This window comes from Notamacropus eugenii, chromosome 3 (assembly GCF_028372415.1).
Source record: "Notamacropus eugenii isolate mMacEug1 chromosome 3, mMacEug1.pri_v2, whole genome shotgun sequence".
NCBI classification, from domain to species: Eukaryota; Metazoa; Chordata; class Mammalia; order Diprotodontia; family Macropodidae; genus Notamacropus; species Notamacropus eugenii.
The window spans coordinates 472,886,735-472,903,876 of record NC_092874.1 but is presented as its reverse complement, the minus strand read 5'-3'; the positions used below and the strand labels follow the sequence as shown (position 1 = coordinate 472,903,876).

Genomic DNA, 17,142 nt, shown 5'->3' with positions numbered 1-17,142 from the left:
TTCTTCTGGTTCTCAGGATCCTGGGAAGCTGGGTGTGGAGAGCAGAGACCCCGCACTGCCCCCAGTGCTTGTGGGGGACTCCTTCTTGGAGGGTCCCACTGGGCACAGGCCAGGGATTTCACCTTCCTCATTTGCCAGAGAGGGACATTGATGGCAGCTGCACACCCCTGCCATTGAAGCAAAACCAAGGGTTATCTCCAGAAGTATCTGCAATGTTCTGGAACAAAACCTCTTGAAGCAGAAAAGCATCTCAGTTCTCTGGTTTGGCTCTTTGTTGCTGATATGTGCTCTCTTGGAGGAATCTAGACTGGGCTCTGTCCTGCACCCCCTAATTCCGTGCCTTCCTCCTCTTCCCCATTCAGACTCTGTTGCCAGGTGTCGCTGGCTCGGTGACCGAGGGGCTGAAATCCACTGCTGGGGCCTCAGCCTCGACCCAGGGAGCGAGTGACAAGGTCTGCGCCCGTCAGATGGTCCGCACGGATTCCCGTGAGCAGAAGCTTGATGCTTTTCTGCAGCCTGTGAGCAGATCCTCGGTCGGGCACCCCTCGGCCCCAAGCCCTGAACCCCAGCTAGCGGCCGCAGCCAACCGGCCCGATGAGATGGAGGAGCTACCAGAGATTCCTGAGCCATCCGCAGAAGTGATGGGGCCACCAGACAATCCAAAGCAAGGGGATGGGCAGCCCCATGAAACAGACAGCCACAGGTGAGGGTTTTTGAGAGAGAGGGTCCCTTGTTAGCAATGTTAGGTCAAAGGGCTGCTGCATCCTAGTTTATAGATGAGGAAACTGAGGCCCCCATTTGCCCAGCTCTTCAGTTGGTCAGTTGGTGACTGATGATGGTGTACTTCATTTTTTTACTTTTATTAAACATACTCAGTAACAGTCAGGTGAAGGGGGAGGAAGGTGTGAGAAGACTGGAAAAGTAGGAGGGGCTGGGTTATGAAGAGCTTTGAAGGCTGAGCACAGGAGGGCATAGGGAACCCTTGGAGTTTACTGTGTGTGGGAAGGTGACATGATCGCATGTGTGCTTTAGGAAAATCACTTTGGTGGCTGAATGGAGGAGGTACTGGGCAGCCCCACTACCATCCCCTATGGCAGTAATCCAACTGTGAGGGTGTGGGGGCAGTGTCCAGGACAGAAGGGAAGCTGCTGGGGTGCAATGGATGGGCCTGGCCCCATGTTGGATCTGGGAGCGAGAGGGAGGGAGGAGGCCAGCATGGCTCCTGGGGGGCCGGTAGGAGGGCATTGTCCTCCAGAGGAGTGGTTAATAAGGAATATTTAAACCTATGGTGTGCAAATCTCCAAACATACCCAGAATGTTTAACCTACTGACTGTTGGTTTTTTAAAAACTCCTGCACATGGTGTGTGCAGGCCCTTCGCGTTGCGCCAACTTCCTTCTTTGCCACCTTGTATAGGGGCTTCCCAGAGTTCTTAGAGTTATTCCTCTTCCTCCTTTTGGTTGTTTGAGTGCCTGAAGCTCTGAGAGCTTTAAGACAAAGCGCCCTCAGTTGGGCTCCTGGGGCCAGAGCTTGGGGCACTTGGGGGTGTGTTGGCCCTTGCCTGTGGGCCTGCACTCTTGCCCATGGCCTACGCTCTTGCCCGTGGGCCCGTGCTCTTCCCCGTGGCCTGCGCTCTTCCCTGTGGCCTGCGCTCTTCCCTGTGGCCTGCGCTCTTCCCCGTGGCCCACGCTCTTGTCCATGGCCTGCGCTCTTTCCTGAGCTCCTGCCCACAGAGAGGCGCCTGCTTCCTCCCAGGCCTCCCTGTGGTAAGTGGCTGGCTCTGTCGGGGGTGGGGCTAGTTTTGTTTCTCAGCTTTTCTTTGGCTATTTTTGCCAATTTGATATTTACAAGGTAGAATCTTGTCCTTTGTTTTTTCTTTTTATTTAACTCGAGCATGTTTTCTTGTGATTCTTAACAATTTTTATTTCTTCCTTCAAAAAATTTTTCTCCTATTTTATATTTTTGTAAATGTTTGTCCTTTTCCATTTTCAAACGTGCTCATCTCTGGTGATTTTCTGGATTTCTCTTGTTCTCCTTGTGATATCTCTGCTCCTTCATATTTTCCATCTTGGTAATTTGGTGTTTTTAACTTTCTATTTGATTAACAAATTTTGTTCTTGTTTTTCTTGGTCATTTATTCAGAAAACTCCAGCTTCTGTTTATCATCTTTATCCATTTATATGTTCTTAGCTCTGCTAACATTGGCATTTGGTGCCCTGAGACACCTAGAGGGAAGCCTCATGCCCTGCTCTTCCCGGAGCGTGGTCACTGTCTTGTCATTCCCTTCTTGACCTCAGACATGAGTTTGTGGGATCACTGGACTGGAGCAGGAACGAGGCCCTACGCCCATTCTACGGACAGAGAATCACTCAGTGACTCTCATTGCTGTCTCTGAGCACCGATGTCTGACTCAGTGGGTCATAGTTCGCTGAAAACATTGTGATTTTCAGGGGAAACCCCTTTTTTTGTTTGCTTGTTTAGAGCATGATGTTGTAGCGGTGAGCTTCTTGTGAAGGGGGCTCTGTCTCCCAGGGCCCTTCGGTCCCAGGCCTGAGCCTTCTGGTTGGAGGGCGTAGGCAAGGCCTGGGGAGGGCCAGGGCAATTCTTCCTGGGGCTGAGATCAGCTCTCTTGCTACAGATCTAGGAGGTCTCCAATGCGATCTGTAAATGGGGAATTTCTGATTTTTAATTTAGTGTGTATGTTAACTGTGTGTTGAAAAAATAATTTTTTTTTTTTGCTTTTTTCAGTAGTTCTTATATGTTAAATCTGATTTTTAAAAAGTATTCTATGGACCTTTCATTTCTGATATTTATCTTTTGGTTGGATTTATCATATTCTTAATGGAGAGATATTAGCCTTTGTCATTAGATTTTTGTTTACTTCAAGCCTACAGAGTTCTCTTTTTAACATCACATTACAAAACTGTTTATATATATTTAAAACTGATAAATTTTTATTTTGGACATTACCTTTAGGCAGTATATTTCTTTTTCTCTTAATTCTAATTAAAATCATCAGTGTAGTTCTGACTTTTCATGAGTTAGCATGGGGGTGTGTGTGTCCCAGTGTATGTGGTCAAGATTTGGGGAATGGTGGGGCCAAGCAGCCTGGGCTTGGGGAAAGAAAGCTAGACAGCATGTCTTCAAGTTCTAATCTTTGTACTGTGACAAACCTGTGAAATGCAGGGGTGCCAGAGACACACAGGGAGTCTCCGTTCTTCTTGGTGACCAATGAAAACATTTACCTTACAGTGAGTCTGACACATCCATGAAAGCAGGCCGGTGACCTACATGTTCCATCTTCTAATTCTCCATTTCTTTTCCTGCAGGAAGAGGCCGAGGGAAGACTCAGATGTCGAAATGTCGCAGGATGATATGACAGCGGCCTGCTGCCCAAGGAGGCGGGTGGTCAAGCTCACCAGCGTGTTGACTCTGCAAGAAGAGATTAGCAAGAGAGGCCATGAAGGTGTGTATGATCCCCTCTCCTGGGGGACCAAGAAGCTGGATGTGCCTGAGATTTTTTTTTTGAGGGGTCAGCAATCACTTTAATCAAGCATGTGCATCATTCACTTAGTTCAGGAGAAAAATCAGCACCCTGAACTTCAGAGAAAATACCGAGAAATAAGGACCAACAGGGCTTCTGACTGCCTGACCATAAACAATACGTACATCACAGGTCAGCAGACGGATCCAGCTGCCTGACTATTATACACATGCAAGATTACCAGAGAGGGAAGCACCAACTCTGAGTTCCTCCTTCTCCAGCTCCCACCTGCATCTGTGAGCAGGCAGCTCTCCTCTCCAGCTTCCTCTCTCATTCCACCACTCACCCCTCCAAGGTTGGCACACTGGCTGGCACTTCTCCACTCCTGCTCCACGGCCCCATTTCTAGCTCTCACTGCCCTGGTCTAGATTCTGAATACAATACACTTTCAGGGCCTTCACTCCTCCTGCACAGTCAGGAGCTGGGCTAATCCACTTGAGCCCTGGCTCTGGCCATCCCTACCTTCTGGAGCTCCATAGAACCATAGCCACCACAACTGGGAAACAAGAGACAATTATCCAAGTCCCACAAAAACCCATTCTTTCCTTTTAATTTATGCAATCCCATCCACATCACTCTAATGTAAAAGCAAGCACCCTGGCATACACAGGAGGGTCTGCTGTACAGGTTCTTGGATCTGCATTTATAAAAAGAAAGCAGCCTTTGCGGGGTCAGCAATCACTTTAATCCAGCACATGTATCATTCACTGAGTTCAGAGGGAAAAGTCAGCACCTTGAACTTCAGAGAAAATACAGACAGAGAAATAACGATCAACAGACAGGGTTCCCAACTGTCTGACCATAAGCAATACATACATCACAGATCAACAGACAGATCCAACTATCTGACCGTTACATACATATGCACAGTTACCAGAGAGGGAAGCACCAACATCTGGGTTTTCAAAGCCAGGGGGCTACTTAGCAGCTGCTCAGAGTCTTGTCTGGCACACAAACCTTCTTCCAAAAACTAAGCCCCCTGTGCCCTAGATTTTTAAAGGGAAGTAACTGGTTTAAGGAGTAGTAGGGTGGCACCTGCTATGTGCCTGGTGCTGTGCTCAGCATTTGATGAGTGTCTCATCTGACCCTCCCAGCTCAGCAAGGTGAAAGCTGTCATGATCCCCATTTTACTCTTGAGGAAACTGAAGTAAACAGGGAAAGTGACTCACCCACGGTCATGCAGCTAGTGAATGCCTGAGGCTAGATTTGGATAGAGGTCTTCCTGACTCCAGGCCCACTGCTGTATCCAGGAGGCCACCTCACTGCCCCAAGCTAGAGAGGGCCCATGGATTCCTGGGAGAGGAGGCGCCTTCCCTGCCCTGTGGAGCCGTAAGGTGGCCCTTGGCACATTGAGAGCATAGGGGACTTAGCCAGGGTGTGCCCACATCTGCCTGGCTCTTCCCATGGACCATGCTGCACAGTATGCGCTGAGGCATCAGCTGCCTCAAGGCAGTCAGAGGCCCTTCACTTCACTTGAGGTGCTGATAGAATCACATCGTCTCAGTTTGAAGGGACTCAAAGGTTGTGAAGGGGAGATCCACTCAACACAGCCCTTCCCTCCACCCTTCACAAGTGACTATGCACCCCCCACAGGCTTCCTCTTTCACTGTTACCCCCCCAACTCCTAAAACAGTAGATTCCAGAGCCTTCTTTTCATGTCCAGACTCCTCCATGGGGTGGAAGCTGGAATGAGTCCAGTAGCCAAGCAGAAGAATGATTGATGTCTGGGAATACCCGCAGCCCTTTGTGCCAGCTCTGCCTCTTTTCAGTCCGCACTGCCTGGCCACACTCTGCCCAAGGCACTTCTGGTGGGTGCACCATACCAGGAAGTGGGTCCTGAGGCAGCCTGGGCAGACCCTGCTCCTGCCTCACTGCCTGGGGGCCTTCTAATCCATAGACTTGAGTGCCCTGATGGTCCGAAGGACTCCTATCATAGTAGGGCCCTTGGTTCTGGGGTTGTGCTTGCCTAGGCTGATCAGGGAGGGGAGGCAGGTCCTGAGGGAGTCAGGCCAGCTCCAAGTCTGATAGCATCCTCTTTTCAGCTCTGCAGGAGATGCTGCGCAACCACTCCTTTGTAGGCTGCGTGAGCCCACAGTGGGCCTTGGCCCAGTACCAGACCAAGCTATATCTTCTGAACACCACTAAACTCAGGTAACATCATGAGTAAGTTCAAAATCACAGGTCATCAGGCTGTGAGTGGGTGGTGAGTGCAAGGAAGAGCCAACATGGGGTTGGAAAAGAAGACATTTTCCCTCTCCCATCACCCTACAAGGTGGCCAGCCCCGAAGCACACAGCATGACGCCCCCTCTTCTGGGGTTATCAGAATTCAGGAAAGGCCTTTTGGCTGCAGTTGTAAAGCCAGTTAGGAGGATTTCCCAGGGCAGGAATGGTGGACCGGGCCCACTTGGGAGCATAGCACCATCCTCCATGTGCTCTCAGCTTTGGCAACATGGTACTGGGGGGGAAAGTCTCTGACCTTGGAGGCCCCAGAAGAGAGCCTCCAGTGAAAGGTACTGACAGATGTCCAAGGCTGTGTCCAGTGAGGGAGCTCCCTGGCTGGAGGTCTATGGCTTCTGGGGAACTGTCCTGCTGGTTATGGTACATGGAGGAATGGACGCCCCCAGAGGAAGCCCAGGTTTCTCACACCTCTCCCCCGCCACTTCTGGAAGCTGCCTGCATCCAGGCCTGGCCACAGGCTGCCTGGGGCTCTGTCACTTGAGGACCCTTAGGAAGCCCCGAGTGGGCTGAGGAGCTGGGGGGGCGCGGTATCTGTGTCTCATCAAAATAGCACCTGTGGCATGGAAGGAGGCCAGAAACACTCCATAAATGAGCCTGATATTTGTCAGGAGGCATTTAAAATAATAATTCTACAGGATTTTATGACAAGAATTCTGCTGGTTTTGTCTGAATTGTTTGTCCAGAAAAGAACATGGTTACAGGGTCCAGGACCCCACTCCCCTCCCTGATATTAATGTGGCCTTTTCCATAACTGTGAGGATGATAACATCTAACATTTCTGTGGGCCATACCTCCTGTGGGCACAGCACTGTGCTGAGCACTTGACAAATGTTATCTGTTGGATCCTCATGACGCCCCTACAAGATGGGTGTTATTATGATCCCCATTTTACAGATGAGGAAACTGAGACATATAGCTATGAAGTATCTTGCTGTGGGTTCCATAGTGAGTATCGCCTGACTGACTTCTTGTCAGAGGCCCAGGCATGGAGGTGGCCTGCTTTGGAAAGCTTTGGTTGGCAGTCTCCACCAAACTAGAAGGACGCAAGAAATGGTCTGCTGTCTCCAAAGAGATCCCGTGCACTCCCAGACCATTTAGCATTAGGATTAGGGTTAGTGAGTCTGCACGCTCCCAGACTATGTCTGCTGCAGAGAGCAGAGAGCTGCTAGGGCTCCACTGTAACTGCTCTGGTCCCCTCCTCCCTGAATTTTGTGTGTGTGGGAGGGTGGGGGTGGTGCAGGGCCATGGAGGTCTGACCTGTCAGTCCTGCAGTGGATGCAGGGCTTGGAGCATGTGAGTATCACCTCCAGAAGCCTAGAGGCTGTGGACTGACCACGCACAGTTTCTGCCATGGGCCCATGGACTGAGGTGTGGTCCAGCCGCCTTCTATAGAGTAAAACTGAGGCCCTTCAGGTCCCGAGGTGTAGCAAGGCCAGGCCAGCCCCGCACCACCTGCCAAGCTTGTCACCAGACCGAAACAAAATACATGCTTGAAGGCTTGAAGACTCCTCAGGTGCAGCCTCTCCCGCTGCAGACTGTATTTCAGTCCCAGCAGACTCTCCCAGAGTGGGACAAGTCTGTTCAGTCACCTTTGGAGTGTTCATTGCTGTTTCTTGGAGGGAAGGAATAATCATTTACAGAACCCCTGCCATGTGCCAGGCACTACACTAAGTGTTTCGTGCAAACACAACCTCATTGGATCCTTACAACTCTGGGAGACTGAGGCTGCATTATCCCCATTTTAGAGTCGAGGTCACATAGTTAGTGTGTGTCTGAAGGTGGATTTGAACTCAGATCTTCCTGACTCCAGGCCCAGCACTCTCTTCACTACACCATGTTATGGAACAAATCCTCCAGAGCCCAGACAAAAGAAGAATTCCCTGTTGATGATGAGAAAGTTATTTAGAATGTTCAACAGGCATTCTCACCATCTCTGAGTATTAGGGTTGCTAAGTAGAATTGGGATAAACTTGGATTCTGATCCTGGCTCCAACATTTACTAACTGTTCCCTGAGCAGATCTCTCCCTGCCTCCATTTACTTATCTCTAAAATGGATTTACTGATACTTGGGCAACGTTCTTGTGAGGGAGCACACATTATGCTTCTTTATGAGTGAGTGGTATTGTTAGCATGCTCTCCAAACATTCCTGACTCCTGATGGACATCTGCCTTACTTAAATCCGCAGCAGTTTTAAAGAGACTGGCTTAAACATTTGGGCCAGAAAAGCAGGGTGTGTGATCAGATGTACTGGAGCGGGGGTTTAGATCCAGGTGAACGCTCACAGTGCGCTCCTCATAGCACTGCCCAGGACACATCCATGCTGGCAGAGCTGGGTGGCCCCTCTTCTGGAGCAGCTTGGCAGCTTGGCCCCTGGATGTGCAAGCAATGAGAGCAGAAGAAGCCATGTAGGAGGCAGTACAAGAACCCATGGGGCCTTGAGGTGGACCAGGGCCCATTAGGAGAGATGGCTGTACCCAAGTGACACATGAGACAGTGACCTGAGAAGGAAAGCCCTTGGTATTGGAAGAATGAGCTGTGGGAAGAAAGGGGCCAAGGCCTTCATGTGTGTGTGCACATGTGTGTGCGTGTGTGAAAGCAAGCACCCCAATATACACAGGAGGGCCTGCTGTACAGGTTCTTAGGTCTGCTTTTGTAAAAGGAAACAACTTCTGAGGGTCAGCAATCACTTGAATCAAGCACATGTATCATTCACTTAGTTCAGGGGAAAAAGTCAGCACCCTGAACTTCAGAGAAAATACCGAGAAATCAAAATCAGCAGACAGTGCTTCTAGTTCCCTGACATAAGCAATCCATACACCACAGATCGACAGACAGATGAGTCTGACCATACACACATAGTTACCAGAGAAGCACTAACAGCTGAGTTTTCAAAGCCAGGGGGCTGTTGATCAGCTTCCCAGAGTTTCTCTGGGCAGCAAACACTTCCAATCAGTAAGCACCAAAGTAAAACCTCACCTCAGATCCAGAGGGCATCACAGCCCTTGAGAACCAGTGCCTCGTTAACAAAAGGTGTGGACCTTCCTACAGATCTTCCCAGGCCCATTGATTCTTTAATCACATTATTTAATCAGAGGCACTTAATTATATACTAAAACAAAAACAGCAAAAGATCCTACTTTGCTTGCCATTACAATCCACCCTTCCAGGATCCTTGCCCTTACAATCTAAATGGTCATGGATCCTGGAACAAATAGAGGCATTATACTTTGCAATCCTAAATCCAGGAGATTTAAGCAGGTTACATGGGCCTGTTAATGGATGGGAAAGATCTTCTTCCCATTAAGAAGCAAAATTAATTAACAATAAACAAAAATGCATTATCAATACGTTTGGCTCCAGTACATTCACAGCCATTACATGGGCAACTTGCATCTGATTAGCATTAACATTACTTAAGTAAATACAACATAATTCACATTTGCAGAACATATAACATGACATCAATCTTTGGGAACTGAGCAACCAGCTCCTTCTTCCTCAATCCAAAACAAAGTGTCCAAATAAAGGCCTCTCAGGAGTGTGTCCTTCCCACACTGCCATTGGAGGCACTCTCAGGTGCAGGTTCTACTGAACCAAGTCCCACTCTTAACAATGCTCCAACCCCCATTTCCAAGCTTGAGGGGTGACTGGGCAACAAAGCCATCAGGGTGGGGATCTTGAGGGTATGGGGCACTTCACCCCCAACCATTGGCAACTCCACCCCCTGAGTTCCAAATTGTCCCAGGAGAATGCTGCAAAAAAAAGCACACTCAGTGCCTTGCTGCACAGTCCCCTTCTTGCCCTGGGGCTGATCTCTGTGCTCCTCGGTTCTTCCTCCTCCAGCAAGTTCTCCTCTCCAACTTCCTCTCCCGTTCCACCTCTCCAAGGTTGGCACACTGTCTGGCACTTCTCTACTCCTGCTCCACGGCCCCATTTCTAGCTCTCACTGCCCTGGTCTAGATTCTGAATACAATACACTTTCAGGGCCTTCACTCCTCCTGCACAGTCAGGAGCTGGGCTAATCCACTTGAGCCCTGGCTCTGGCCATCCCTACCTTCTGGAGCTCCATAGAACCATAGCCACCACAACTGGGAAACAAGAGACAATTATCCAAGTCCCACAAAAACCCATTCTTTCCTTTTAATTTATGCAATCCCATCCACATCACTCTAATGTAAAAGCAAGCACCCTGGCATACGCAGGAGGGCCTGCTGTACAGGTTCTTGGATCTGCATTTATAAAACAAAAGCAACTTTTGAGGGGTCAGCAATCACTTCAATCAAGCACATGTATCATTCACTTAGTTTAGGGAGGAAAGTCAGAACCCTGAACTTGAGAAAAAATACAGAGAAATCAAAATTGACAGACAGGGCTTCCAGATGCCTGACATAAGCAATACATACATCACAGATCAACAGACAGATAAGTCTGATCATACACACATAGTTACCAGAGAAAATCACTAACACCTAGTTTTCAAAGCCAGGGGGCTGCTTGGCAGCTTCCCAGAGTCTAGTCTGGCCATACACTTCCAGTGAGTGAGCCCTAAAGTAAAACCTTACCTCAGAGCCAGAGGGCCTTCTTTAATCATGTTATTCAGTCACAGGCACTTGATTAACCAAAACAAAAATAGCAAAAGATCCTACTTTGCTTGCCATTACAGAGTGTGTGCTATGCATGTGTATGTGTGTACAGGGGAACCAGGAGGAAAGGCATGGAGCCCCTATCTCAATCAAGTTCCAGGAAGAGAGAGTCTTCACCTGTGGCCCATGAAAGGAGACATTTTTATCTGATCCATGGATAGATTGAGAAAGTCCATGAACTTAGAGGTGGAGGGGGTGGGGGTGGAGAATAAACATTCATAGAACTACTGTGTGCCATGCACTGTACTAAGCCCTTTCCAAATAGGATCACCTTGGATTGTCACAACAGTCCTGGGAGGTGAAGGCTGGTATTGTCTCCATTTTGTAGGGGAGGAAATTTGAGGCAGACACAGAGAGTCACTCGGCTGTTAGGGTCTGAGACAAGATTTGACCTCAGGTTTTCCTGGCTCCAGGTCTAGCACTCTATGCACTGTGTCACTAGCTGCCTTGATAGGAGGACATTAAGTCTTTATTTTCACTAAACTTGAGTATTTCCTTCGATTAGTTGAAGGCATAATTTTGAGAAGGGGTCCATGGACTTTACAAGATTGCCAAAGGGGTCACATTAAGGAAAAGCGTAAGACCAACCCCTGCATTTGAGAAGCTGAGTGTTTGGCTTTCCTGTGTGGGACAGCAAAGAGACAGAACCAGATATTTTTGGGGAAGAGAACTCCAGGGTGAGGGCACTCCCTTCACCAGTCTCAGCAGCATCTTAGTGTGCTGTCCATAGCCCCGAGAGGCAACAGTAACTCGTCTGGGCTCGGAGCCAGTGCGTGCCAAGGATGGGCTGGGGGCTGACTCTCACCCACCACTGCACAGGCATCATTGTCCTGCTCAGCTCACCTTCCCCTAAATACTTTTCTTCTCTTTTCAGTGAAGAACTCTTCTACCAGATACTCATCTATGACTTTGCCAATTTTGGAGTGCTAAGATTATCGGTAAGGCCCTTCCTTGTTGGGACTGTCTCTTTTGACTCAATTAAGTTCAACAGATATCCTTTTGGTTTCGGGAGCCAAGCACTCTGCATGTATTTCATCTGTTTTGTCCAGCATTCTCCAATATGCACCTAGGGGGTACTTTTCCATTGTATGACTTCCAAGGATCATGGCGACAGTTTTAAACATGACAGTATGGAAGCCATATTGTCCTTCCTCATTGTGAAAGCCATGCAGTTTTGCATTAATTCTACCGGACCCTAGTGGAGCAAGTGTGAACCTTCCAGCTAGCACTCAGTCCCTGGGCAGGCAGCTGGAGGGACACCATGCATATGTGCTTGCACACTCATCCTCTACCAGCCCCGCTTCACCAGAACTGCTCCTGGAGATTAATCAGATTAATGTTAACCCTGCTTCCTGTGACTAGACAGAGTCTAGAGAAGATCAGATGATGGCATAAAACTGAAAAGATTTTGCATAAACAAAACCAGTGCAGCTAACATTAAAAGAGAAACTGTTTAACTGGAAGCAAAAAGGTCTGTACCAAGTTTTTATAAGACTAAGATCTATATGTCCATTGAAACTCCTCAGAATAAGAGACATTCTCCCACTGACAAGTAGTCAAAGGATAGGAGCCAGTAGTTGTCCAAGGAGGACGTCCAAGCTCTCAAAAACCAGATTTAAGAGTGCCCAGCCCCCTGATAGAGGAAGTCCTCCCTCCTGTACACTCGATGAGTGGAGGTGCCAGTGGGAGACAGTGATCATGCTGGTGTTCAGCAAGCTTGCCTCCTCTTGCCTCTGCTCCTGGTCAGAGCCAGGACAGCGGCCATCATGCTGCCCAAATGTGCACAGTCCAGTCTACTCCCCCTGGGGATGATGTCGTCATGTCTTTGCTCATCTTTGCCCCTATACCTTGCCAGGAGCCGGCACCCCTGTACGACCTGGCCATGCTCGCTTTGGACCATCCAGAGAGTGGCTGGACAGAGGAAGATGGCCCGAAGGAGGGGCTTGCGGAGTACATTGTTGAATTTCTGAAGAAAAAGGCCGAGATGCTTGCAGACTACTTCTCCCTGGAAATCGATGAGGTGTAGTCATTTGCTTCTTGTGTTCTTGGACATGAGGGGATGATTTTGTATGAATGATTTAAACAGGACCTGAAATGAGAATCTTTCTCCTTTGCCTTTCAGTTGAGGTTCCTTTGATTGTGGCCAGGATCCACAGGGTGGGGGGAAGCCCCAGAGGGAGAGAACACGGAACCCATGTCCGGCTTCACTGTAGCAAATGACCAGGTCAAAGGAAGGGCTCCTGAAGCCCACCGAGGAAGAAGGCTCAGATGGGTGTCCCACAGACCTCGGCCCCTCTTCACTCTGGCCTCTGTGGCATGTCTAGGGGAGTGATTTGTGTGTTTTAGTTGGGAATGGATAAAGAGGGGGCACAGGTAACGTCAGGCCCGAAGCATCACTGAATACCCCATGGACCTCATCTCGGCAGTCTGCCTTCTCCATGCCTAAAAGAGAAGCACACACTTCATTCCAGAATGTGACTGTTCCCTAGGCCAGGACTGAAGAAATCCTGAAGATACAGGAGTCTTGGCACCATTTCCTGAGCCGATCCCCAAAGCCCCATTCCCAAGGTTCTCTCCTTGCAGGGATGTGGCAATAGGGTGGATCCTTTGGTTTTGGTGGGATTTTTTTTTACCTCCATGTCTCCCTGGCAGGAAGGAAACCTGATTGGATTGCCTCTTCTGATTGACAACTATGTCCCCCCATTAGAGGGGCTTCCCATGTTTGTCCTTCGGTTGGCCACTGAGGTAAGCAGCTGTTCTTTGGGCCCTCAGGCTGAGTACATGCCAGATCCAGGCAGGGAATGAAAGGGAAGAGAAAGGCCTCCCGAGGTGGCCCTAGGCGGAATCAGGCCCATCCTGGGAGGGAAGAACAGCTGGGACCCCAGAGAAATGGCCCCGAGTGCCAAGACTCCTCCAGGAGGATGTCTACAAGGTGGCCACTGGACAGATCCCACCTTCCTTCCCTTTCTTTGTTAGAGGTGCAGCTGTGACATTTGTGGTCACAGATGATCTGTGGTGGGCTGGGTGCGTGGCCAGAACTAGGGACACCACTGCTCTGGGAGAGGAAGGGCCCAGGCTGGGCAGGCTCAGACCTGAGTCCTTGAGGAAACCCTAGAGCTGCTGGAGGGTCAGGGTAGAATTGCTGGTTGGGGCCAGAGTTCCCAACTGTCCCAGCAGGAGCTTCCACTATCCTGAAGGTGTTTGAGCCGATTTAAACTCATACAACCGTGTTTTCATTGAGTCCTCACTTATTCCCAGCAAGCTTCTCTCTCTGTCTCTCTCTAACAGGTAAACTGGGATGAAGAAAAGGAATGTTTTCAAAGCCTCAGTAAAGAGTGCGCGATGTTTTACTCCATCAGGAAGCAGTATGTAGTGGAGGAGTCCACTCTCTCTGGTCAAGAGGTCAGTGATCCCTCCTTGACTTCACAGTGACTAGGTGTCCCTGCTCTGGTCCTCAGGGCACAAGAATCTGGGGCTTTGTCCCTAACTTCAGCTCTTCTGGTGATTCTAAGTGTAACTTTTGGAAACTTTAGTGTCAGTGAACCTAGCCTTTTGGAATGAGAAATGGGGGATGAGTTTGTGGGGTCCAGATGAAAGCAGGCTTCTTAGAGCCTTTCTCCATGGGTGAAGCTGTTCCATGTACATACAGAGTCCCTGGGCCCTCAGTCATTCTGAATATTCAGCCAGCCCTCCGGAAAGCGGCAGTAACCAGCCAGCAGGGGCCAGGCAGCCAAGATAAGTCTGGGGCTTAGGGCCAGAACGTTGACTGAACGTGGGAACAAAGAAGCCCAGCTGCTTGAGGATGACGAGTAGGACGCCAGCTTAGATTTTGCTGCTTCCCCAGTCTTAGCGGTCTGGCTTTATCACAGTCCAGAGAAAGTCCAGTCCACATAGGTGGTGATGCTCCCCAGGGAAAAGGAGGGAGCACAAATGTGGCCACACAGCAACATCAGAGTGTCTGGGTTTTCTAGCAGACATGGGCAGGTCACCACATTCTCCTTGGCTCAGTTTTTTTAAGGAAAAAATAATTTCTACTTGCCTTATCCTGAAAAGTCCTTTCTGTCTGTATTGAAGTAGTCAGAGAGGATTGAGGATAAATGACAGTCGTTTACGAGGCACCCCCACCTTGGCAAAGAACTTTAATTCTGGGGAAACGGGGCAGAAAACGGACATGAGGCTCTCAGGCCAACGTAACATTGGGCTGCGGTGGGTCAGGCTGAGGGGCTGATGGGGAGAGAGCTTCCGCAGGGACGTAGGGGCTGCAGCGACAGCAGGGAGAGCCAGGCCCACCCAGACGCTGGGGCCCAGAGTCTCCACTCCAGCTCTTTGGACCCAGTGAGATCTTCTCATTCATGAAGCCAACTTCAGTGTCAGGTTCCCAGGCATTTCAGGGCCACTGTGAGGGCCACTCAACAGGCTGTGTTGGAGTGCTTGATCCATTCCCCGCATAGTCATTGCCAGCACCAGAGAAACATCACGATGGGCAGCTAAGTGCTTGGAAGTTGGTGAGAGGGCATCTGTCAGGGCAGTCTCTTTTCTGAGAGAATACCCACCCCCACCTTGGGCTGTGGTGTTGCTGCAGTGACTGAGCAGGTGGCATGCATGCCCACAGGGGATACTGGGCAGGAGAGGATGTCAGGTCATCCAGCCTGGTCATCTTTGGCATGTGCCAGACCAAGTCTGGGAACCTGCTCAGTTGCATCTAACCTCTTTTTTCAGAACGAAGAGTGTGAATCCCCTTCGGTCTCCTGGAAGTGGACGGTGGAGCACATACTCTACAAAGCCTTCCGGTCACACCTCTTACCTCCTCAATGTTTCTCCGAGGACGGTAGCATCCTGCAACTTGCCAATCTGCCAGATCTCTATAAAGTGTTTGAGAGGTGCTGAAGTTTCACTTGGAATAGGTTGGGGATTGTCTGTCCAGCCCTTGCAGTGACTGGCCAGCGACTTCAGAATCAAGGTGGGGTTAAGTGCTGGTTTCAACATGTTAACCTTTCCAGGCCCCATGACAGCAGCCCCCCGTGTTCAAATAAATTGTTATTTGCATCTGTGGTTCAACTCAATCCAGGAAACACTTGGTGCCTACGAGGTGCTGGCCCTGCATGTGGCCCTCAAAGTACCCTGGGGGATGCCAGGGATGCAGTGGGTGCCCAGACCAGCTGTGGGGAGCCCCTTCAGGAAAACCAGACCTGTGATGGGCTGGACTGGGAAGGGGAGTGCATTGCTCCACCCTGCTCCTCCCCTGTAGTCAGCGTCATCTCCTGTCAATGCAGGTGGGAGGAGGCCTCTGATCTCAGCTAGACCATCACATTCTAAGGATGATGAGAACGTCATGAAAGGCGGCTACTGTAGAAGAGAACAAGGAGGGTTCCTGGCGGGACTTCTAGAAAATGGGGGTGAGGGGACTTTTATGTCCCTCTCTGCCCCTCACCTCCAGTGGGCTCAGCTGCCTTTCAAAAGCCTTCAGTTGGATTGGGATCTGGCCCTGCAATAACTGCTATGGTTACAAAGATAGAAATGAAACAGTCCTTGCCCCTAGGAAGCTTAGCATCTTGTGGGGAGCAGAGCGTGTACATACTAAATATAATACAAATGATGCCTGTAGCAGAGAGCCACCCCCAACCCCACTCCTGGGCTCTGGGTTCCAAATTCATGGTTCAGTGCCAGATTCTATATTATGTCATCATTTCCCCAGATGTGGATAATATTAACTGAAGGTAGGGTAAAGATCAGTGGAGGAAGGAACAAGCGATTTTTATCATCAGAACAGTCTGCAGACAGCAGCCTGGACAGAAAGAAGAAAGATTAGATGTTCAGAAGACACATTGTAAGCCTATTTTGAATGATACAGCAGTGATGGGGGACTTCAGTCATCCAGACGTGCTGGGGTTCTCTGCCAAAAGTGGAATAAATAAATTTCTTCACTGGACTTAACAATTTTAATTCTTAAAAAGGCAGAGGAATGAATAAGGAAGGGTAAATTCTGTTCTGTATCCGACTTTCACTAACTGGTTTCTGGGGTAGAAATGATGTAACTCTGATGGAGAGCACCGTTTCTAGAGTTCAGAGCAGAGGAGAAGCAAGATGTAGGCCTTCACCCTGATGTTGGGGAGCTCGTGTCTCATGAGCCAGAGTCCCACAAGGGACATTGACTGAAGAGGAAGGAAAAGCTCAAGAGGGAGATTGTAGAGGGAAAACAGGAAAAAGCTGCACAGAAAAGCAAACCACCAGTGTAGCTCTTTAAAAGGTGCAGGAGACACCTTTGCACAGCTGTCAAGACCTGCCAGGTGGTGCAGTGCATGGAGCACCAGTGCAAGAGTCAGGACCTGAGTTCAAATCTCACCTCAGACACTTGACACTCACTAGCTGTGTGACCTTGGCCAAGTCACTTAACCCCATTTGCCTCCTCCTGGGTCATCTCCAGTCATCCTGATGAATATCTGGTCACTGGATTCAGATGGCTCTGGAGGAGAAGTGAGGCTGGTGACCTGCACGGCCCTCCCTCACTCAAAACAAAGTCATGTCATTATTTCTCTGATGGCATGGTCTTCTTCAGCAATGAAGGACGAACACACAAAGACCTGCCAACCAAGGGGTGCCCATCGGCTGGGGAGAGCTCTGTTCATGGCAGTCTGTGTGACAGGATCTCATTGGGCTCTAAGAACAGCGCAAAGGACTGTTTCAGAGAAGCCTGGGAAAGCCTTTATTGTCTGAT

At 49.5% G+C, this 17,142-nt stretch overlaps 1 protein-coding gene across 3 annotated transcripts in view; it reads left to right on the top strand.

Moving 5' to 3' along the window:
- Positions 1–15,473, top strand: part of MLH1 (mutL homolog 1) — a 60,586-nt gene extending 45,113 nt beyond the window's left edge. For 2 of the 3 annotated variants that reach the window (XM_072598907.1, XM_072598906.1), the window contains 8 exons: positions 363–703; positions 3,329–3,465; positions 5,586–5,694; positions 11,302–11,365; positions 12,283–12,447; positions 13,080–13,172; positions 13,716–13,829; positions 15,147–15,473. In XM_072598907.1, coding sequence (XP_072455008.1) covers positions 363–703; positions 3,329–3,465; positions 5,586–5,694; positions 11,302–11,365; positions 12,283–12,447; positions 13,080–13,172; positions 13,716–13,829; positions 15,147–15,314 — 1,191 coding nt within the window. In that variant the 3' untranslated portion in view covers positions 15,315–15,473. Of the gene's footprint in view, positions 1–362; positions 704–3,328; positions 3,466–5,585; positions 5,695–11,301; positions 11,366–12,282; positions 12,448–12,549; positions 13,173–13,715; positions 13,830–15,146 lie in introns of all 3 variants that reach the window. The other variant, XR_011964821.1, reaches the window with a different exon arrangement.
- The last annotated feature ends 1,669 nt before the right edge of the window (positions 15,474–17,142 follow it).